Here is a 23,627-nt window from a genome sequence, read left to right on the forward strand (position 1 = left end):
TCTATCCCTTTTCCTTCTCCCATCTCAGTACTTGCAGTCAGGTTCAGCATACATATGAGGATGGGGGGGAAAAGAAAGGGAAAAAACACACGTATACCAGCTGTGCCCTGAGAAATTCCTTCACCAGGGAAATTCTGAGTTTGGCAGATCCAAAAGGTTTTCAGCTCCTCTAAACTACTCAGTTATAGCTCCAAAGAGCCAAATGCGTCCTACTTCAAATGTTCTCCACCTTTTCTAAATCTTACGGTTTGTCACAGTGTGAAATTATTGGAACTTTTACACTTCAGATGTTTCTAATTCAGAAAAGATTGAGAAGAAAGTCAGGTTTCCTTGCTTGCTTTGGAAAAGCTGCTTTCCTTTCCAGACCCATTTTGGCCTATGAGAAGAAACTGGGTAACATGTAGTCCATTTAATCAGTGGAGAAGCTGTCCTCAACTGAACTATATACCAAAACCAATATTTGTTTGATTGTTTTAAAGGTGACAAAAGTATTGACTACTTTTGGTTTCATTAGTTCAGTAAGCAGCTACTATAATATTTTGCTGTTAAACTGTTTACATATTTGCCAATTTATTTCAATTCAAGTATGTTAAGCCAGACTTTGCCCCTAGCTGTAAAATCCTTTGTACTTTAGAACTCCCAGAACCTTAGTAATAGACATGTCTTGTAAAATTGCTAGCTTGGTGATATTACAGTGAGATGACAGTCGTTGATCATTTAGAACATTTTTACACTACTCATAAATTATCAACTGCCTGTTATGCTTTATAAATAATAACAACAATTCAGGAAGAATGACATAATCATCTCTCTTTTCTGTCTTTTGTGGTTCAGGAATTCAAGCAGTTACCAAAGTGATCAATGATCACTGCGAGACGGCACTAGAGATCCTTCTAGCTAATACTGCCTATATGGTCTTTCCACACACCAAACCTACGTCCTTGTTGACTGCAGACTTCATGTTTATTCATTTTTATGTTGATACTTCTTTTCCTTGAATTTCTAGTTTAATTGCACACGACATTTGCCTATGGTAGCAATTTTGAATTCTGGTAACGGAGAAGAGTTGCATTTCATTAGGCAGAAAACTGTCACTAGCTGATTTACTAGCTCATTAGCTGATAAACAGCTTCCTAAACATTGCTTGTCTAATTCTAAAACTTTCCAACAGCTGAAGAACACAAGTGATTAAGTCTTCTATTATATTGATATTTTATTTGTTTTACAAATTTCTACAAACAGGCTATTTGAGGAAACATCCAACTTGCAAAACTGGCCACTGTTGCTTGCAGTGATGTGCAGGGGTATCTCTTAGTCAACACGGCCCATTCCCACCAGAACATTATAAACGTTAATCACACCTTTTGTTGTTCTGTCTTAACAACAACAAGCAGTGGCAGCATAAACCCTGGCCACTTCCCCTCTCCTGCCACCACCCCCAAATATTTTCATCAAGTTCTCATGCTTTGTCCTAGTGTTTAGACATGTTATAGATTTCCTGTTCAGTCATGTGTCTGTAGAGCAGTTCTTCCATATTTTCAGGCTGAGTTTCAGTTCAGCTGTTTCCTTTTGCCCTTATATCCTCTGAGATTTAGCTTCCCAAGAGTAAGACGCACATACTTGTCCATCAAGAAACTCAACTTATGTGAGTAACACCATGTTTAAAATGAAAATTTGCCCTACTAAAAGCTGCTACATGTAGAACAACACACTAATTCTTTGCCTCACACAGAATGAACTGTAAATTAGTAACCTTGCAGAACATCTGTGTGTTTTCCTCATCAGTGATGGGGGAAAAAAAAAGCAAAAGAGCTAAGTTCAACAGACCTAGTAGTCTACATTTCTGGTGTGAGGGGAAGGGCTGTAAACAAAGCAAAACTGTTCCAGATTTATCAGAAATTATATTTCCTGTCTGTTTTCATTTTTTGGTTGTTACAATCTTTTACTGTGCTTTTCCCCCAAAATATCACATCATTTTTACTACATACTTCATATTTCTCTCTAGAGGCACAGAGAAAGCTTTTCTTCTTCTTATGTCCCACAACAAGAAAACTTTCTCAAAGACAGGAAACATTATTAACAAAGTTTTTCAGGTCCTTTTTTAGGTGCTTCAGAACTACTCTTTCTTATTGCTATTTACGGACTACTCCAGGCTTGGTATTCCATTTGAGGAAGACACAGCACACATGCTGGAGAGGCACAGGATGTATAAAACTACTTTATCATATACTTCAGTACTGAGGCCTGCACTCCAGTTTGACATGCTTGATGAAATAATACTTTTCAGTGTATAGAATGATGGATCTTAATACTCTTTGAAAGCTGATGCTGTGCTTTTCCATTATTAGCTAGTAATATTAAAACTGCACACAGTGGGATGAGCCATTTCTCTGTTCCTGATAACAACAGTATTTCATTATTACCTTCAAAAGTATACTTAAGTATTTAACGTACTGGAATTTGTCTGAAGTTACATTTGTGTGGGAGATTCAACTGCCCACATTGCTTTGTGGGCCCAAATGCAAGTACTGCTGCAAGAGGAAAATGCATCATATAACTGTATTCTAACTCCTAATTATTGAAGAGACAAAGGATCATTTACTTCTTTTACATAAAATTTTAAAATTACCAAGGAAGGACTAATAACAAAAAAAGTATCAAGCTATAGATTTTCTAGTAATTTAAACTCTCAACAAGTTTTCTCTGAAATACGTGATTACCTCTAATGTGAAGGAGAGGACCACATCAGACTTTGACAGCTGAACCTCATTTTCATCTCCTATGTCCAAGAATGCAGAATTCTGTGATCGCTTTAACTTCTGCAGTTTAAATTCCGGCCCACCTTTAGACACTGGAAGACTTTCCAAATTTGCCATCAGCAAATTCACCGAAGACCGCAACTCTTCTATGTACATGTTCTCCATTTCTCTTGTTATGAATTTTGGGAATTTTCTTTCCTTGGAAGATATATTTTAAAAGTTAGGGAGGAAAATAAATCATCCCACATTATACGTTATGTTAATTTACAGATTTGCTCTCAGTTAAGAGATATTTAATAAAAATAAAAGTCCTAAATCCAGTAGAAGATTTTTATATCTTCAAAACAATAATAGGAAGGCTAATCCCATTCCATAAATACAGTTAAGTTTGACAAGAAATGTAATTTGAATTGAGAATTCCATCTTATTCCTTAAATATAGTAGACAAAATATGTCTTTGAGCATGACAAAATAAATAAAGGGTCATTTACAGAATCACAGAATCTCTTGCCACTCCCTCCCCCCCTGAATCATCCAACCATAAACCCAAGCTGAATATGTACAGCTTAGGTATTTCTAATACTCATGTTTTAAGTGTATCAACTGACAATATGTCTTGAATGTTACCTTAAAATATTTCATAAATTGACAATTCTACACTAACAATTTTGTTACTTCATCTATTTCCCATGATAAGCCAATCACATTCATGCTTCTAACATAAAACTGTTAAACTTCAAACATGACATGAAATTCCTGTCACTGTTTATTTCTAATAACAGGTCATTCATTTTCAAAGTAATACTGAATTATTAAACATGGGATTATTTTAAACATGTTAGAGAGAACTTAAAAGTAACTTTTTTCCTCTGTAGGAGTTAGATAATAGTGTTTAAATATTGTGTTTATAACAAAAAGGGAATATATGAACATGTATAATGCGTATATGAACACACACAGAGCCAATTTTTCGCACAGTTTCTCCTCTGATGTTGAATATAGGGCAGTTTAGAAAAATGTGTCATTTAAAATTAAACAAAAATGCAAATTCTTCTAAAATATATGTTTTACATATAAATGAGAAACAAACACTGCTCCCCAAGAATTATCTGCAAAGATAGGCACCTTGCTCCTAAACCAGACATATTTTACTGTTAGGTGTTAAAAAGAGTATCATAAAAATCTTTTACATTAAAACCTTTACAGTTGATTTTGTTTCAATAATGAAGAGCAAGCAAGTTGACTGTGACCCAAAACACCTGCAGCAAGCGCAGTGGTCTGGCTCATTAAAGCATCGCAGAGCCAGTATAGTACAGATTGAAAAAAAAAAAAAAAAGAAAAAAAAAAAGATTTAAAAAAAGTCATTTACAGTTAGAAACTACAAACACAGGGTAAGGTCCAAGGTACTCTAGCCAAAAAATCCCCACTTTAGAGTGTTTTTCAAACCACGCCTTATCCTGTGAAGATCATTCAAATAATAATATGCCAATACAGAAGACAGAGAAGACAGGCTGTTATTATGAAGTTAAAAGATCTTTCTTCTTGTTAAGAAGATTTTTCCCCCCCAATGTAAAAGCTGAGGAAAATTTTTACAATGCCTTTTGCTGTGTATTTTTTATGACTATAATTTTCCATGATTTAAGACAGCGCTATTGGAATATAAGGAAGCCTTTATTTCTGTAAAACTTGAATGTATGTAGCCTCTTCTCTCCCTCCCAAAACAAGGGTGAAGATCCTCCATGAAAACTCTAAGGTCTACGAATTTCCCTTCTCCTACTCCCCCTAACCTTTTATTCGCTTTTTTTTAAGATGGTGAATTTGTAGCAAATTGCTATAGCACATAACATTTAAAACAAGTTAGACACACAAGAATAGTGAGGTTTCTCCACTATTTTTTTAGTGCATAAGCACAATCAGTGGAATTACATTGATTTGAAAAGCCCAGATCATCTGAAGAACACATATCCCTGCACAACACTGGAGTTCTGGGAAATCTGATTGCAACATACTGGGACACATGGTGAAACAGACCCTGGGGACAGATGCGAGAGACTGAACAGGCTGATGTACACACGTGCCTTTAGGTCTGGATTCTGAGAGTGCTAAAATGGATTTCCAGGATGCATTTCTCAAGGACAAAAGGCACCAAGTAGTGTTTTCATAGGATCACATAAAAATTTATCTTAGAAAAGCAGAGCATCAGTTACAATAGGTAGAAAATCCCATTAGATCACACACATGTTGAATTCAACTACTCTAAATTTAGTCATATGAAGAAACAGATGGGCAAATAGATGTGAAAATTCCTAATCAATTTTATTCTTCATAGATTTCTCAAGATCTTGCCTCCATTAAATAGGCTAAATTATCATCTAAAATGAACTTCTCATTTATAATTGACAACTTGTAAAACCTGCAAGTTTTTACAGGAACCAGGAATGAGACCTCAACAACAACAAAAAAGCTATATGGAGAAATTTCTCTTGAGCTGGGCTGATCTTTTGAGACTGCAGTTTAATAATTCTCTTACAGGTAGGTAATTACTGAAAACTCTTTACCAACAAAGAAGACAGAATACATAATCCAGTATCAAAACACTTTTAACCTTGCTTTTGAGCTCTAAGAACAAAGTTCCTGTTTTGCAGCATTTTATTGCTTAGGCTTAAATGATCTCAATAATTCTCACAGTTGCCAGAATTACGACTAACTCTCAAAGTACCTTACAAAAAAACCCTTCATTTTAAGTACTTTAAAAGAGATGTATGACAACTCTGATTTCTGACTTGGATTTACCAGGAAGGACATGGAGTTCCTTATTCTGTGCAAAGCTATGTAGTTGACACTGTGGCAACCATAAGAATTTTTGGGTAATGATTTGGGTAAAAAATGGAAAAAAAAAGTTTTCCTTAAAAAAATCTACAGATGTGCAACGTATGCACATTAGAGACAGAATGAACAAGATTCACGTGGTTTAAATAGTGCTCATAATTTTCACTTGCTTTAAAATGAATTTGAAATTTTTATAGACAGCATTTTGCTTTTTAAGAAGATTACACCTCCAAGTTGCTATTTATGAACTTAATAGACCCAAATGATTTATTTTTCCTTTTAAATAAAGAAGCAAATCTTAACTGTGTTACAGTTACTCTGATATTAATATAATATACTTATTTCTGCACACACACAGTATAACATATATGCTTCCAATATTTTTTAACTTTTGGAGCTAAAGGCAAGAAGGCAACAAAGCAAACAGGATTATTGGACACCTTTGATTATAAGCCTAGGCTTCACAGGAGATTGAAGAGGCCTGAACTTGCCTTTCTGTGAAAAAGGAGTCTTTCTCCAAAATTTAATAAGATATGACCAGGGACAATACCAATCCCACTTGTGATATGTAATATAGAAGGACATAACCCTATCCACTGAAATAAAATACAAGCTATAGGAGAGAAAAATAGGCTTGGCTTTCTAAAATGTACAAAAAAAAAATGGATAGTTTACCCAGCCACCATTAATTTGACCTACAAGACTCACTCATAGTTTTGTTACTTGCAATACCGATATAGCCATTATGAACTTAATCTATTAGTGTAAATGATACTATATATACTTAAAAAGTATGTCACATATAACCTGTAGTAAAACATAAACATCATGGTTATACTCTAGGCAGAGCATAATGCACTTTTGTATGTAAAAAATGACTTATTTTAGTTCCAAAAGGCATGATTCAAAATATACAAACAACATACCCTTTGCTTAAACCACTGCACTTGCTGATGAAGGAAAGGCAGGGTCACACAGCACACGACTTCCCAAAAACAAGTTTTGCTTTCTCCCTACCCCTGTTGACACAGATACTCCAGAGCAGAAAAATATGCATCTGCCAGACTGTTTTCAGATCATCATCTGCTTAATTTTAGAATCAAAAACTGTGAACACACACCCACACACACACCCACACACCCACCCCCAATATATATTGTTCCCCTCAGTCTTATATGAAGATATGTTCTTGGTACATGAAAGCAACCACTTACCCTTGCCATTTGTTCTGCCAATTGCAGTCGTCCATCTAGTTCACGTCTGATCTGGGCTGCTTGCTCATCTCCATTATCCAACTTGGACAGAGAACAAAAATAAAGCTAACTGTGAGAAACACACACCATGTTTTAGCTTTGCAGCAAATAACATAGTTAAAATCAAAACAGAAATGAATTGCATCCTTTTCGTCTTAAAATCAGTGAAACACTAAGCAAAAACATGGCTTTGAGTCTTACCAATATGAAAGAAATGCAATGGTCACCAGTTACCCCTGGCAGTCAGGGTCTCCGAAGGGTAGTCAGCATTCCCTTGAATTTTTAATACTCAGGCTAAACAGAAGAAGCATTATTTACTTATGTAAATAGCAGCTGAAAACATTTCTGCATTAAGCAGAAAACAAGACTCACAGACTGGCTTAGAAAATGTTTGCAAGGAAATCTGCTCTTTGGTGCCATGAGTTCCTGTATAAGAACATATAGGTATAGAGAAAGAAAACTGTGTGGCTATGCATTCTAAATATGGTATTACTTCACTCAAATAGCTGTTTTCCCAAAATATTGGCCAATTGCTCACATCATGGCACATTCAGTTTCTGAGCCTCCAATATTTTCATACTTAGGTAACAGTCATGACTAAGCTAAATGGGAAGGACTCATCTCTTCACCTCAACAGAACAGCTGGGTTTCACCAGATAACAGACTCCCCAGCTCATTTTTCACCTGTTTACTTGTTAAGGGCAGTGGGTGCGGAGTGTAGGTGAAGTGGGGCTTCACCTTAATGCACTGACCTGTGTGGCTGGTTGAGAGGAAGGAAGGGTGATGCTCCAGGAAATATCAGGCACAACTTGCCTTCTTACCTGAATAAATGCCAACTGAGGACAGAGTCCCAGGGGACGGCTCTCTGTCCCCAGGGCTAACCACACACATGATGCGACAGGCTTGTATGACCCCAGTGCATTTAGTACACAGATAAGGTTTAAGGATACCTGAATTGCTCATCACTTAAAAAACACCTTAAACTGATTAGGAATGTAAACTGGCAAAAAATGGCTCTCTAATTAAATGAGATCTTCGGCTAAAGAACATACAATTATTCACTATTCAGTGCATCAGACCAAACACATAAAACTGTCTCCTTTGCAATGCTTCTCAACTAAATCCAGCAGATGTTATTGAACCAAGGCTCTCTTAAAAACTAGGCATTTTTTCTTTCAAAACACAATTGTTTTAAAGGAATAATCTAAAATATACTATTCAGTGTTTACAGGTCAATTACAGCATTATCTATAATGCAAATCTGACCACATTTAGCAAAAGGATGAAAAGTTTTCCTCTGCTACTATGGAAGCAATGACAGCATGCAATTGCAACCTGTCACCTGTGCCACCTGGCGTCACACAAGATCCTTGCAGGAACTGATCCAGGATGCCAGAAAATAAGAGAACAAAACCTGATCAGTGCCCCCAAAAGAGGCTCAAATTTAAACTAAAGAGAAAATGGATTATGCTCCAGACTGGAAGGGTTCTCCTGTTAGATGTGTCTGTAAATTTGCTCCTAGTTTGACTGTGAGCATAAATGGCAAGAGTGTTCTTGGCAAAAGCAAATATTTTAGGTTTTCAGAATACAGTTACAATATTTCACATAAAGTGCCAAATTTGTATTATTCCATTTCTTAACAGAGTAAGAGACCTGTTAGTGTACTTGTCACCGAGAATATTTCCAACTTCTATTTTCCTTTGTATTATAACCACATAATTTTTGTAATTATTTTTCTTTAATCAGCATTAAATATGTCCAATATGAGAAACAATTTTGTTTTCCTTTTTGGGTTAAGAGAAGGTCAACATTATTTTTAAAATATATCCCATTACAGGCAACTGCTTGAAAAATATCTGCTTGAACATAATTCTGATGACTGAATTTTTATTTCTACAAAAAGGAGGGCATGGGAGATCACAAAGAAACTAAAAATTTTCCTATGTCAATATTTAACTTAAATCACTGCTTCTATTATTAACTCATTTGAAGAGGCAAATGCTTTTGTTTAAAGACTATTTCATTATTTTTCCATTTAAAAACACAGGAAATGAACATTTAAGTTAATGAAGGTGTAAACTGTTTGTAAACCTTAGCGTTCTTTCCTTAACTATACATTGCTTCCCATTATCTGTTTGTACTTGAGTACTTAAAAATGTGTTGATCTCCCTACTTACTTATTTTTAAACTTCAGTCTTCTTCCTGAAATACTTACACACTTTAATAGTTTTCTTAATGTATGTAACAATGTTTTGTAAGGTATAGAAAGATGCTGAAGAGGTGAAACACTGAAGAACACTGCTTTACTTATAGAAAGGAGCCAAGGTAAGAATGACTGGTAGGTCATTCTAATAAGAAGTTGTTGATATTAGAGTTTTTGCATTATGCAAAATGAAGTGACAATGAGAAAAACAGTAACTTGGTATCACATTCTATGCAAGGTCATTCTACCTATTTTTATTCTAAAGTCAACAAATTGCATGAAAAACAACTTTGGAAGCAAAGCACTCAGCGATTATGAATGTGCAATCAATCGTACTGTATGTATCTCTTGAATCTGGAGTGACAACAACAGTAAGACTCAATAGCTGCTGAAAATAAACATGGCATTTGGAATTTGTGAGTTGTGTCCACTTTTTTACACAGGGAAGACACTTAAAACAACCCACTGTATGGGTGGGAAGTGGTGGCAAGGGTTAACATTAAGTGTACGTTTTTCATTAATTCCTTATTCATGGATCAAATCCTTACCCAAGACATACACAGTTATCACAACCACTGTAATAATTGCCAAACTGTAAATAAAAACTAGAAAAGCATACAACGCTGTGCACAGAAATTAATATAAATCACAGTATCACAGTATGTTTGGGATTGGAAGGGACCTCAAAAGATGTATGTAACACTAGAGAATAGCAACTCAGATTTTTAGTATTGCAACTGAAATCCAGTTAAAAAAATAATCAGTAATTGGTAAGTAAAGGTTCCATTTAATAAAAACTTTACAGCTTTCTGCAATGGTAGTAATTACACAGCATGGCTCTTTATTGACTACAGCAACAACAGGGATGCTCCTTAAACCACACATAACCACTTAGTATTTTAAGCAGAAGGGGACCCCACTACTGAAGACTCTACAGACACCAAAGACCCATTTTTAGTGCAAAATACATTAGAAGTCCTGACCAAGCAAACCAGTCTTTCCCCTAAATGCCTTATATCTGGCCCCTGAAACTTATAACAGTGAGGCAGAGACTGACTCTTCCTTTGAGAGTTAATTCCCAGTAAGAAAATGAGTAAGACAGCTCTGTCACTTGTGCCCTTTCTTTTTGTAAAGATGATTGTTTGGATTTTAAAAGCTTCTTCAGAAAATTCAGTAGCTATGAATGACTACGCTTGACTGAATAACAAGCTACTTTTTATTGAAAAGAAAAAAAAAGTGGTAGCTCATCATCCTTTTTTTCCCCCAATGCTGTTAAAAAACAGCTTTCTAAAATAAACCTGCCACCGTTAGACATCAAGCTATTCATTCAAAAACATTTGTATTCATTAATACTTGAAGTTGCCTTTATTTTTTCTCACTCTGAAAAGGGCAATCATTCTTATTACAAACTTCTTTATTATTAGAGATGGAGTGGGAATGTCCTCAATATGCAAGTTGCCCAACAATTCTTATTAGAGCGTGTTTTCAGTTGCTCATGTGTCAACTTCTAAATGACAGACTGAAGTTTTCTGTTCCAAATTTCTCCTTTAAGAATTTCAACCAAAACACTCAATTGCTTCTGAAGAGGCCAGAGAAGACAACACACAGCTTTATTCACAATAAGAAAAATGGTGACCATCTCGTCAAAGAGCTCTAGCACCGTCTTGCTTTGAAGCAAGGATCTGAGATTTAGCAGGGCCCCATCTGTGAAAAATCAGCTCAACTCTGGCCAAGTTCCGAACCTTTGGAAAATGAACTTCGCAGCAATCAGGCTGCAAAGTGCCACAACCAGAGGCTAAATCAGATTCTGCACTCATTCATCTTGAGGCCATGCTGCTCGTTGTCTTGAATATGCACAGAGTTTATGCACCTCCGATTATTTGATCATTTAAGAAAGATTGTAAACTTGTCAGAGTTAAAAATCACTATCTGGATCACCAGCATGATATCTTGCTTGACACACTGTTCTTTAATTTGCGTGCCTAAACAGCACAGAACAGAAATACATTTGAATGAATTTATGTTTACATATTTTAAAACATTGGAAAAAAATGAATTATTTGTGTTTCTCATTTGAATAATGAGTTTTTTTAAAAATATATATTACTTTAAAGCCTGTAAAATGCTTGCTTCTTTCAGTGCAAAAGAGAAATGGTACACTGGCAAAATATGTGGTTAATGTGAAAGAGCAACTTCAGGTAAAATAGGGACTAATACTGTCAAAGAGGTACTTCACTAAAGCCCATGGCCCTCATTTGGACGCCTCTATCTACAGGGTAAATCAGATGTCCTTCACCCAAGGAACAAGACCAGAGTGAGTATGGATGAGTACTGACCTGCTGCAAGTTACTGTTCTCTACATTCACAAGTGCTCAAACTGATAGTTCCTCCAAGAGACTATTTTATTAATGTTCAGTTAGTTTACCTGCAGCCTTCTAATTCAGAGTAACATCAATGTGTACACTTACCTGCCCATAGTGATATAAATTTCTCTGCACTTAATGACTAAATTGATAGTACACGTATCTTTGGACTTGCTCTTATCTCTGCAACACAAAATTCAAAGTCTTTTCACCCCACCTGACAATAATGTTCCTATTTTCTTTATAGCCTTATTTTGCCACATGTAACCAAGTCTGGGCCCTGCTGAGCTGACAGGATATTTGTGGATGCCCATGTGAGGTGACCTGCAGGTTCCCTCCCTGACTGCTGACTGACAGCCAAGGCGAAAGCTGTCAACATACCAAAAGGAGTAAAGGTCTTGGATTAAAAGTGTTGTGATTACATAATGATGAAAAAATGGATTTCTGGAAGTAACCGATAGCACTCAGCAGCAAGGCTGGAAGAGAAAGCCAATGCCAGAGAAGTCCTAGTGGTTAATTTTGGTTGTCAATCAAGTAAGCAGTAAGTAAGTAGGCAACAGGTGTAGCAGATGCAAATACTGGTGTTTTTCAGACCATTGTCCTTACTACTCTTATCTCTGACTCTAAACCAATGATTTTTGCACAATCTCAAACATGAGAGGTTTTGTTCTCTGAAATATTTTTATAATGTTCTGGACCTGCTTATGTGAATTCAATGATGATTTGTGTATGCATGACTGATTAAGGTGGCAGGAAAGATCTTCTATACTAGTTGTTTGTACTCATTAAATATGCTGATTATATATTAATTTGTAAAAAATGGTTGTAATAAAAATAACAGAAACCAAGCAAAATCTGAAGATTATATTAATCAATTCAATGCAATAGAACAACTTAAAAGTTCAAAACCCAAAACTGATTGTGAAAACACAATTTGAAAATCTTGGACGTTTTTAATCAGCCATTGGATGGACACTGTGGCAGTTTTCAAATAATCAAAGCTGAGAATTTGGTATGGCATTCCCTTACATTCAAGCTTTGAAGAGCAGTTTTGAGTGTTTCAGTACCAGCTGAGAAATTGTTTCTCACAATTAGATCTCAGTTTATTCAGGGACTACCAATTTCAAAAACTCCAAGAAAAACTTCAATAAGACTTAAAAATAAACATGAAAGGAAGTACATATGTCAAGTATTCAAGCTGATCACAACGTATGTAAGGGGAATAGTTAAAAATTTGTATGAAGCCCACTCCACTCAAAATTTAACATGAAATACATGCACACAGCTCAAACTTTCACTGTACTTACATATTAATGAGAAAATCTCTAGCAAGAAACAGTTTATTTTACATTGCAACGTGCAGATGTACAATTTAACTTCAATGACCATTTCCCTAAGTATGATCCTTCATATTTGACTGCTATTAACCTCTTAGAGAAACCATAACATGTTAAACGCCTTTTATTAATTGCTAACTTCATAAAACTTGCCAAACAACCTTAGCCAAAATATGTCTCCAACAGCAGAGAATAATCCAATCTTTAATAAGAGATTGAAAGGATTATTCAAATGGAATACATATCTTCTATTTAACATTATCATTATTAAAGACTGTAATTTAAAAAAATTACAGTTCAAAATTTGTCCTAGCCACATTAAAATGTAGTCTTCAATATTTTTTGCACATTTTAATCTACTGACTCAAGCTATAATTTTGTGAACAGGACACGTGGAAAAGTAACGCAAACGCATTTTTGCACAATAAAGACTGAGACTTTTGTTTGCCTATTTGGATCTGAACAGACCCCAGCACTCTTTTTATCTACATGGGCTGAGGACAGAGTAGAGCATCCCAACAAGGATTTTCACTGATCTATATGCATGGTCTTCTCCACAACACACTCTCTGTTAAATCTCCTACAAACATCCTTGAGTGGCCCAGTTTCTAGTGGTGTGGCATTTGGTGAGAGAAGGTTCATATTCATCCTGGCCACTGCCATCATAACTTTGTAAACTCCAACCATACTCCCCCTCATCAGCCTTCTCACCTCCAGACCAAAAAGCTCCAGCCCTTTCAATCTCTCCTCCACAGGCATCTGTTCCATGATTTTCAATGCCACCCTCTGTCCTCATTGACCTCTGCTATATCCCTGAGATTACCAAAGGTGTACACAGTCCTCAATGTATGGGCATAAGAAAATTATGTATGGCAGCAAAACGATGCTACTGTTGCACACAGAACTACTGATTCCACCACAGGACACCCAAGGTGCCCTTCTAAAGCTGTTGTTACTGCCCATGGTCAGGTCAGCATCCTGTGTTTATTTCTCCTCTGATGTATTATCATACATTTAGCTGCATTAGAGCTTTTGCCCATGCAGTTTTGTGAGGTCCTTCTGGAGCTCCCTGCAACTACAACAACATTAGAGTACCCAAAACAGTTCAGTATCATCTGTAAACTCAGAGATTTCCCTTATACTGCCTTCTCCAGGACATTAATAAAAATGTTGAATAAAGATGCAACACTTCTCCTAGACAGAGTGAATCAGACAGAAAGCACACTTGAGGTCTCTAGGAATCAATCAAAAGGAAAACAAAAGAAACCTTCCCCTCAGACCTCCTTCTAAAATATCAGTACTGCACCATAAATACACTAATACAAGGCCTTGGATATCTACTACAGAACAGAAAAATGTTTCCTGGGCTGATGATGAATGAGCCCACTGACTGTTTAAGAAGAACACTGTTTTTAAATCAACAAGTACTAACTTTGAACTCCAGAATTAGATGTGATTAGAATCACGTTAAGATCCAATTCAGTGGCTCAGCAGCGGATTATAGAAGAGAAAAAAAATGTTAGCCCAGGTCAAAAGTGTCATCACAGAAAATGGGATTTTCTGCCTCTTGTTCTCTTGGCATTCATTAGGATTGCACAGATCAATAGGCAAAACCCACGTTTGCACTTCCTAGTGGTTGAGACTACGATATTCAAACATCTCTGCTGGACAGGATGAAAACCCAAGGAAAGCATGTTGTGCTGAGAGATGAAGATCGAGAATAACGGCAGCCTCTTACTATTTACAGATGTAATCACTCCAAATATTAGAAATATGTCCCACAGATGAATCAAGGACATGGCTGCAAAGCACCGTTTTTCACTAATGGGAATGGAAATATTAAGATCTGCAACATGTCATAGTGTAAACATATTTTATCTAACTGTACCTTGGTTGCCACATCCACATATTGTAGTTCAGGGGTGTTGACAATACAGACTCTCCACACTCATTACAGTACTGTCTTCCACAGTGTGTAAGTCCAATGCCTTCCACCCCAGCTTTGCCACCATAAAATTATTAATAACTATGCACAAAACAGTTTAACTTTTATTTATTTTTCACTCAAGCTTTTGTCCTGTTATTTGTATGGGTGTTCTTCCTACAGCTAGTAAGTGCAAAAAGCTTCAGAGCCTATAGTGCCTATTTTACCATCCAAATAAATGTCAGAAATGTAGGTTCCTTGGGTAACCAATGAGGAGACAGAGAAGCCTCCAGAGAGCTATTAAAAGCACTTAAGTAGTTATCTACATGCCTACCATAAATACTGTGGAGGTCCCAACTGCACTGAATAAAATGATCAAAGAAATGGGCGTTCTTACTCTCCCTCTCACTGTCCCCCAGACCTTGCTGAAACAGATATTGGCTGTCTCCTTCAATACAAGTTGCCTTCAGGTTCTGGCTGGGGAATCTGGGGAATACCCTCCCACATCCACCCAAACCAGGAAGTGATGGGCCTTAAATGAGCTGTGACTCATGTCCTGATCCTCCTTAGAAAAAGCCTTCTACTCTCCTCCTCTGCCACCCCTGCACAAAGATTACCATATCCAAGAAAACATAAAGATTAGCATGCAAACCTTGTTGGTATATGCATATTTATGTCCTAAATGGGCTCACAGTGTTTTATACTTTCCTGAATTTATCCTTGCTGCAGAAGGAAATCCCATTTCCTTTTGCTTACCCTCCTCAGTCTCCTAAAATATCATGCAGAATGTTTTCTTGCCTTATTAAGCACTGATTAGATTTTCTTTGGAGTGTTGAAACCAAAGGGAATATATGCAATTAGGGTAATAAATGTTAATGAGCATCACATTAAGTAAGCAAAAGCACCTTGAATGTCATACCATCATTTTTTCCCAAATAATTACATGTAGCTGACTTAACTAGATAGAAAACTTAAAATTCAGGCTGACAACTCACAATTAAAGCACTGATTTATCACTGATTTTCGAAAAATGATGTTGCTTTCAAAATGTGTCATGAAAAAAAAACAGACCAAAACACGCAGCCATATATAAACAGTTCTTATTTCAAATAGGCGAGATGTTTCTGTTTAGTTAAAAGCCTACATTTGTGTTTAAACATGTACAATATCTGAGCATATTAATATTTTTAACAGCTAATAATTTCTTCCAGAAACACTATTTAAGAAAATCAGTGGATAGAAAGAAATATTGTTGAAGATTTTGTAAATACTTTGTGCAGAAGCTAGAAGATGAAAGAAATTGAATGCCATTTTCTCCCTTTCTGTTCAATTCTACAGCCTCAGCTGTAGAATGTTCTATATTGCTACCTTTTTCTAGAAGTCAGTGGTGTTAGTGATGTGTACATACTTATCTCTTAAAACAAAACCCCCCAATAGTTATTAAGGACAAAAAAAATCTGTTTAATCCAGAGGTTAATGTATAAGAAGGCAAGCTTCATCTACAGATCTGTTGCACCATGAAAAATATACTTCCATATCTAGGAAGGTTCTCATGTTTGGAGTGAGATCCAAAAGAAAACAGATCATAGATCTTTAGTTTATGTTCTGTTTACTTAATGATCAGGAAAAAAGACCTTAACAAGGAAGATGAAAAAATTTTGCGTAAGACTGTGCATCTAGTATATTAACATGGAGAAGGTTTTTTTTTTTTTGGTAATGAAAAAATAATGTAATCAGACATTTCTCATGTTTACAAACAACTTCACTGGTACCATATAGCTTACAAAACAGGCCAGAGAACACTTCATACATCAGTTATCCCAAAAGAAGTACCAACTCTATCTAGCCCAGCCTAAAAACATGTTTCTCCAACTCACTTGAGAAAACCTCTAGTGACATAGACTCCATATTCTCTCTAAGCCAACTCTAGTTAAATTCTAGTCTAGTATTTAAGAACCTTCATCCAGAGTTCAACTGACCAGGAAAGAAGGGTCTGCTTGATAGTACTCTCTGGGTTCCATTGCTTGGCTAGATCCCAACTGACTGTAACAAGGCTTTGATATCTCGCAAAAATATGAACAGTAATATTTAGGTGTTTGCATCAAGAATTGTGTACCACTGTCAGCACCTCCTAACAGCATTATCTTCAATTTCTATCTAAGTATAAGATACAGCACTATAGAAACACTGGTTACATAGGCAATTTTGAGGTTATCAAGTCCAGCCTCCCACTTAACAACAGTAGATGAGTCAGCTGTGGCTATATCAAGCCAAATTCTGAAAACTAAGTTCTGAATCTCCAAGATGGAGATTCCACAACTTCACTGGCTGACCTGTTCCTTTGCTATACTACCTTCATACATAAGTTTTGCCATAATGATAATTCTGAATATCCTAAGTCACAGCTTGTGACAGTTAACTCGTTATACTATCTGCTAATACACACCAATAGTGCCGTCATCTTTGCCTTTGAAACTTCCTCCAAGTTGCTTGTGGTAGGCTGCTATTAGACCACCTATTAGACTCTGCTTTGCCAGGCTACATGAGTCTATCTTCCTCATTCCCATCAGGGAGATGGGAAGAACAACTCCTTCAATCTCCTACCTTTGTTTTTTCTAATGTGGCCAAGCATTATCTCAACTATAATGAAAGGGCATTGCTGGCTTTTACTCAACCCAGCATCCATCTTGCAAACCATCTCCCCCACCCTGCCCCATCCTTTTTTAGCAGAGCTGCAACTCAGTCACTTGGTTACTAGTTGATAACCATGTCCAGAGTTAGCCTGCGCAAGCTGCAAAACTTTCTACTTCTCTTTGATAGTCTTCATGGGGTTTCTTTTAGCTTAATGCTCAAGACCAACCTTAACCACTCAGCAAGTCAGCTGCACCACCCTCCCCTTCAGTTTAGTACTGTCCACAGATTTGCTGAAGATAGATTTTATCTCATCATCCAAGCTGTCAACAAAAATACTGAACAATACTGAACTCTGGAGTACTGTACTCCCAGCTACCAACTGGCCTTTTAAACCATGCTCTACCACCCTTCTAGTATTGTGATCTAGCCAATTTTCAAGCCCTCGAATAGTCAGCCTCTACAGATGATGCTTTCTCAACTTACAAATGGAAATGGGGTAGAAGATGGTGTCAAAAGTCCTAGTCAAGGTACATTACCATTAACAGCTCTCCTTATTCACATAGTCATTTCATGATACAAAGTCAGGTTGGTCACACGTGATTTGCTCTTGGTATAAATGTAAACTAATAGTGATTACCTCTACACATGTGAAAATGTATTGCAAGAGGTTGTTCTCCAAAATATTTCCAGAGACTAAGGTAACGTCTATAATTCTCAAACTTTATGTACAAAAGGATGGTTTGTTCCTGAGCTCTTAGTACGTTTTCTAAAGAAATCAGTAAACTCCTGGGCTTTCCTTTTCCCCACATTGCACTTTCTTAACGGTCTCTGCATAGCAATTCCTTAAATTAGGAGTAAATTCACAGCTTACCTTCTCAGCCTTTCTCCAACTTCTGAACTGTCTACTGGTGATTTCTGCAGTCCAGCTGCTACCTCTTCCCTGTTTGTGAGCAGCAAGTCAAATAGAGCACTAATCCCAGCTCTTCCTTTTGCATTTGAGAAATCGTCACCAACACAGTCTAGAAACCTCGTCAGTTACTTGCACAATGCCATGTTAACTTCCCAGTAAATTGGTGGCAGGTGTCTGAAATCCACCATGAGGATCAATGCCTGCCATTGGGAGACTTCTTTTAAGCTTACTAGCTTTATCCTCTTGGTCAGGTGGTCTGCAACTGCCACCCACCACATCACCAATAATTCCCTTCTGATCTTGACCAAGAGATAGGACCTTTTTTTTTTTTTTTTTTCCCCCAAATAGTGTAGATGCTATTGTGTAGCCATTAGTGTAGACACACTTACGAGCACTCTCCTTTCTGAGAGTGAATGTTACCATCTTCCTTGTAGCCTTCTACCATACATATCTTCTCCACATGCATTGCTTTCTCATTTAACCCTGAGATAAGCTCCCTATCTTCTAAAAACCTAGTTTAAAGTGGTTCATGTTAGGTTAGCAGTCCTGTGCACAAATACGTCCATGCTTTCTTGTCAGGTTCATTCTATCACTTCCTACTATTTCTTCTTCTCGAACAGAATGCCACAACCAAAGGTCCAAGGCTCACTGATTACAACAATTATACAGGTTGTGTGTGTCATCCTGGGCCATCTTTGTTCTCAGAGTCTTACAGTCACCTTTGATCTCCTCAGGGTCACATCACCAGTGCTCGCACAGACAAACAGTAAACGGCTCCAGCTGGAAGGCTAGATGAATCAAGAATCTCTCTGCAACACCACAGATCCTGGCTAGAAGCAACTAAAAGGTCTTGCCAGCAGATAGGTGCCTTTGTCCTGGACAGGGTGGAGTCATCAAACTCTAAAACCTGTTGCTTGATCTTTTCACTGGTCCCAGTCCCGTGAACTGAGGTGCCCAAAATGCATTCTTCCGACAAACGAGACTCACTCATCCTGTTCTGCTGCCAGGATCCTGAAACAGTTTTCTAAATGAGCAATTGCAGAGAGACAAGGAACCATTCTCCTGCTTCTGGAAGTTACAAGCTTCCAGCTTCCATCCTCCTGGAAACATGGGAACGGGAGGAAACTGCTAACATTAAACAGGTGGGAAAAGACCAGTTACAGAAAGTCTGCTATCTATCTGTAAAACATAATAGTTGCTCCAGTATGGTAAAACTGGAATACTGGTCAGACAAATTTCCCTAAGGTGAGACACGTGTTTCAGGCAAGACCCTGTTGTCTCCAGTCTCCTGAGGAAACACACAGTCTGGGGGGAAGGCTGTGCCAAACTGATTGAAGCGTGATTTTACAGTGGTCCTAGGAATAAAACAAAGCTACTCCAGAAATTGTGTGTACCTTTGGAGGCTCTCTCAGGCATGGCTCAATATCATATGCCCTCATTTATGGGCAGTCCTAGTGTTCCCGCATTAGAAAAGCTTGGCGCTGCACAACAAGTTAGGAAAACACATTTATGCAGAAGTGACAGAGGGATTGATTCTTCCCTTACTTCGTTTGCAGAGGGATATTTCTTCTGCCATAGCCCCAATGCTTACCATACAACAGCTCCTTTCAACAGCAGCTGGAAGTCAACATTTATACTAAATAAGTGGCCCCAGTTTTATTTCAGAATTTTCCTGTTTATAGCTAAAATGCCTGGAAGTCAATTTGTTTATCTATTCTTTCAAGAAACAGATTCCCATAGAGAACACATAGTACAGATGAATCCCATTTTTACTCTCCTTCCTTTTCCCCTTCCCAGTATGCTGTAAATTTTCAAACTGAGGGTTGCTGTTATTTTTTTCTTCTCTCTAGTCATGTTACTAACCAAAAAAAGGTTATTTTAGTTGGCCTGAGAATTTTTCATGCCTTTAGCAAAAAAAACAAAAGGAAGATAATCTACCTACCCATAGAAGACCTATAGAAAGAGAAACAGGCATTTTCTTGTAAATGTGATGGAAGTTTGAAATGATGAACATTTAACCGCAAAGCAGGTAGTCTCAGCACTGACACCAAACTGAATCTGGATGATATGAACAACTGTCTTCAAGTCTTGTAATATAAAAAGGAGGAACAAATGCCAGGCCAAGGAGCATTTCCCTGCATGACAGCTCTCCTGTTGAGAATCAATCCTCTTTCTGGGTGAGAGGGTGTCCAGGGTGGGCTGCCTGGAAGATTAGAGATTGTGAGATTAGATCTTAGATTAGAACGGCCTCAGCAGAGGAGACAGATGAAAAGGTGCCCTTGGAGTCCTCTCATTTTTAGGACAGCCACAAAAACAACTTCCTAAATGATAAAAAAATAAACATACGAATTATAGTATATTCAGAAAGAGCTGCAGAACTCTTAGCTATTTTACATAGACAATTACTCTTGTATAGGACAGTCTATTGTCTGCTATGGCTGGGCTTTGATATCTCTTTTAAAAATATATATCTACCATATACATTATCTGGCCCATTTCCAAATTTATTGGCATCTTTCCCTTTGGAATGATTGAGACGCAGGAGCCCATATGAACCTGGTGCAGGCAGCCAGCTGCAAATAAACTCCCCTTCAAGAACAGAGAGCTAAGAGGGTTCTCCCTTAAAAAATTCAAAAATGAGAGAACAAAGCAGCTAAGCTTCAGAACAAGACACTCAGTACCACTGACTGAGAGGGAAACGCAGCCTCATTTTTTTTTTTTACTGTGGCTTTTTCAGCTGCTTCTGCGGGCTTCACAGTGGATGCCCAAGACACCTCACAGGGTGAAACACCCTGAAGAGAACAAACCGAATAATCAAACCGATCTTTGGAATGGAAGTGATTGTTCTAAACAAAACTACTTTGCTTCGAATTGATAAAAAGATAGAGGAAATAAAGAATATACCTTGTCTTAGGCAGAAGAAGTGACAAATTTATGCTAAAGATCTTCAGCTTGCTCACAAGCATTCTTTCAAATACACATATAAGCTGGGAATCAGACACATTAATAAACTTAATCATCAGTCTGGAAATGTGGCTGTAAAAATTATTTGGTTTGCATATATCTACTTGAAGACACAGAATCTCTCTTTAAAAAAATCCCAAACAAAACATTTAAAAAAAATAATACTACAGCCTTTGGAAGAAAAGATTAATTTTTATTGCTTAATACCAATCTAGATGAACTTTATCCTCATCTGGTAATATTAAACACAATGAGTCAAATACTCTGGTGATATTAAAATAAGTGCAAGCTAAATCTGGATATATTTGGTTTCGAGTGTTGAGGCAGTTAAAATCCTTTGGATCTGGAACTCAAGAGAATGTCATAAAAGCATCAATTACTTCATGAAGGCTTCAAAAGAATATCGTAGGGGAAAAAAAGAAAACACAGGGAAAAGGTAGAAAACAGAAGAAACTTAAAAGGATCTACTTTAACAAAGCCAAAACCAACTTCATCATTTTTTTATGCAATGATGCTCATTTTGCTGCTGTTTTCCCGCACTCATCAAATGCCAAAGACAATCGCAGAAAACAAAACAGCTTGAAAGAAAGATGTGCAGCCAAAATCCCAACACTGATGATTTCAATTGCCAGAGGAGGCACAAGAAAGACCAGGTGAAATGGGTAACTCCCAGCTTCTCTCTGTTGATTCTCAGTCAAGCCTGGCTTACCTCTTGTGATGAGAAAGGTGATACACGGGAAAACAGGCCTAGAAGGATGCTAACTTGGAAAATACACATTAATCCACTAGTCTGTGAGTGCTGGCAGTCTCTCAGGCTATTGGAGACCATACACATCCAACTCCTTTCATATATGTGGAAAACAAAACTCAACAAGAACAGAAGACACAGATGCACAAAGGAAGCTCTGTGATACAAAAATCCACAAGTACATTTTGTCTTCAAAGTGATTAAAAGCGAAAAACTATCCCTCAATGTTTTTTCTTAACACTTACACTGAACAAGTAAACCTTGGAATATTTTCATGGTTTTCAGATGTCCCACTCACATTTTCCTTTTAAATGTAGACATTAAAGACAATTTTTCTCACCTAAGACCTGAATGCAAGGATACTGCAATACCTCAAATACTGAAAATGCATTACCATTGCCAACACACCATTTGTCTGTGGTATTTTCTCAGTATTCCTTCAACTTAAAAAAAAAAGAAAGAAAGAAAAAAGAAAAGTACTTCTCTATTTTATAACTTGCAAGGCTTTAAAATGTTGTTCAGACATATAAACATGCTAAAAAAGCAACTTGCATCTCTGAGGATGCTCTAATATTCCTTCCATCATTCTTCTATCATTAGAGTAAATGAGAACAAATCAAGACCCTTTGGGGCAATCAGATTTTTTCCAAAGTACACTCTGCTAGCGTAGAAAATACACTTGTTTACAGGAGCTTTTTTTTTTTTAAAATATCGTGTGTGTGTGTGTGTGTGTGTGTGTGTGTGTTTTAAAAGAACTGAAACACTTGATGATTCCAAGACTTCCTTTTTCACTAGAACTCACATTATGAAGCTGAAACTCCAAACTGGCCTAACACACACTTTTAAGCTTCACTGTAGATTTCTTTCAGTCCCATTACAGGAGTAATCTTAGGAGGGATATCTGACATCGCAGCACTATTTTCCAAAGCACCGATACTTCTGTTTTGAGTCAGACCTCTCCAGAGCTCTCAAACTGAGGTAAAAAACAAATGAAGCAGCTCAGAAAAAACCCTATTTTAAATAGATAACTGTTGGAATAACTTCATATTAAACTCCTATGTACATGTAATTAAGAGTGACATCTTATGAAGAAGAGACAAAATCTAAAGTCCTGTGAGAAATGACAATTTATTTCTCCACTGAAATATCTGAATTATTCTGCTTCGCTGAAGAACAGACAGTGGCAAATATATTTTCCCCTTGAAGAATGGGGAAAAATCAATCACAAATCAGATTTTTTTTGTGAGGAGGAGGGCATGGGAGAAGATATATTATTTTATTTGCAGATACTAGAAACCAATAGAGCTGATGCATAAGCAAGCCTGAAGTGTGAACATTTCTGTTATCAAAGGCAGGAGACACTTTTCAGGTTGACAGACATATATGACAGTTTTAAAGCACTGACCTTTTCTGTAAGGAAGCATATCATTATTGCATCATGACTGCGTGCAGAAACTTTCTAAACCCACATAATCTAAAAATGTGGTCAGCACCTGAATACTAACTATAACTCTATAACCTCCCACAGTCACACAAACTTGTTTTTTCAGTCCTAAGAGATCTCCCATACCACTGCAGTCCCTTCTGCCCACTGAGAGCCCAGACAGCTTGTCCCCACACTCCCGTCCTGCCTGACATCTACTCTGTAGTCACTGCAAAACTGCCTTTTATCTCGAGAGCAAATAAATCCTGCGCCATGACGG

At 37.1% G+C, this 23,627-nt stretch overlaps 1 protein-coding gene across 9 annotated transcripts in view; it reads right to left on the bottom strand.

The window, feature by feature from the left end:
• CADPS2 (calcium dependent secretion activator 2) overlaps positions 1-23,627 on the bottom strand; it is a 308,892-nt gene that overhangs the window by 171,831 nt on the left and 113,434 nt on the right. For all 9 annotated transcript variants that reach the window (XR_010469580.1, XM_065048851.1, XM_065048850.1 and 6 more), the window contains exons 4-5: positions 6,803-6,883; positions 2,721-2,957 (exon numbers count right to left, since the gene is read on the bottom strand). Coding sequence is in view for 8 of the 9 variants with exons in the window: in XM_065048851.1 (XP_064904923.1) it covers positions 2,721-2,957; positions 6,803-6,883 (318 nt within the window). In the remaining variant the exon portion in view is untranslated. The remainder of the gene's footprint in view (positions 1-2,720; positions 2,958-6,802; positions 6,884-23,627) is intronic.

Source organism: Columba livia, chromosome 1 (assembly GCF_036013475.1).
Source record: "Columba livia isolate bColLiv1 breed racing homer chromosome 1, bColLiv1.pat.W.v2, whole genome shotgun sequence".
NCBI classification, from domain to species: Eukaryota; Metazoa; Chordata; class Aves; order Columbiformes; family Columbidae; genus Columba; species Columba livia.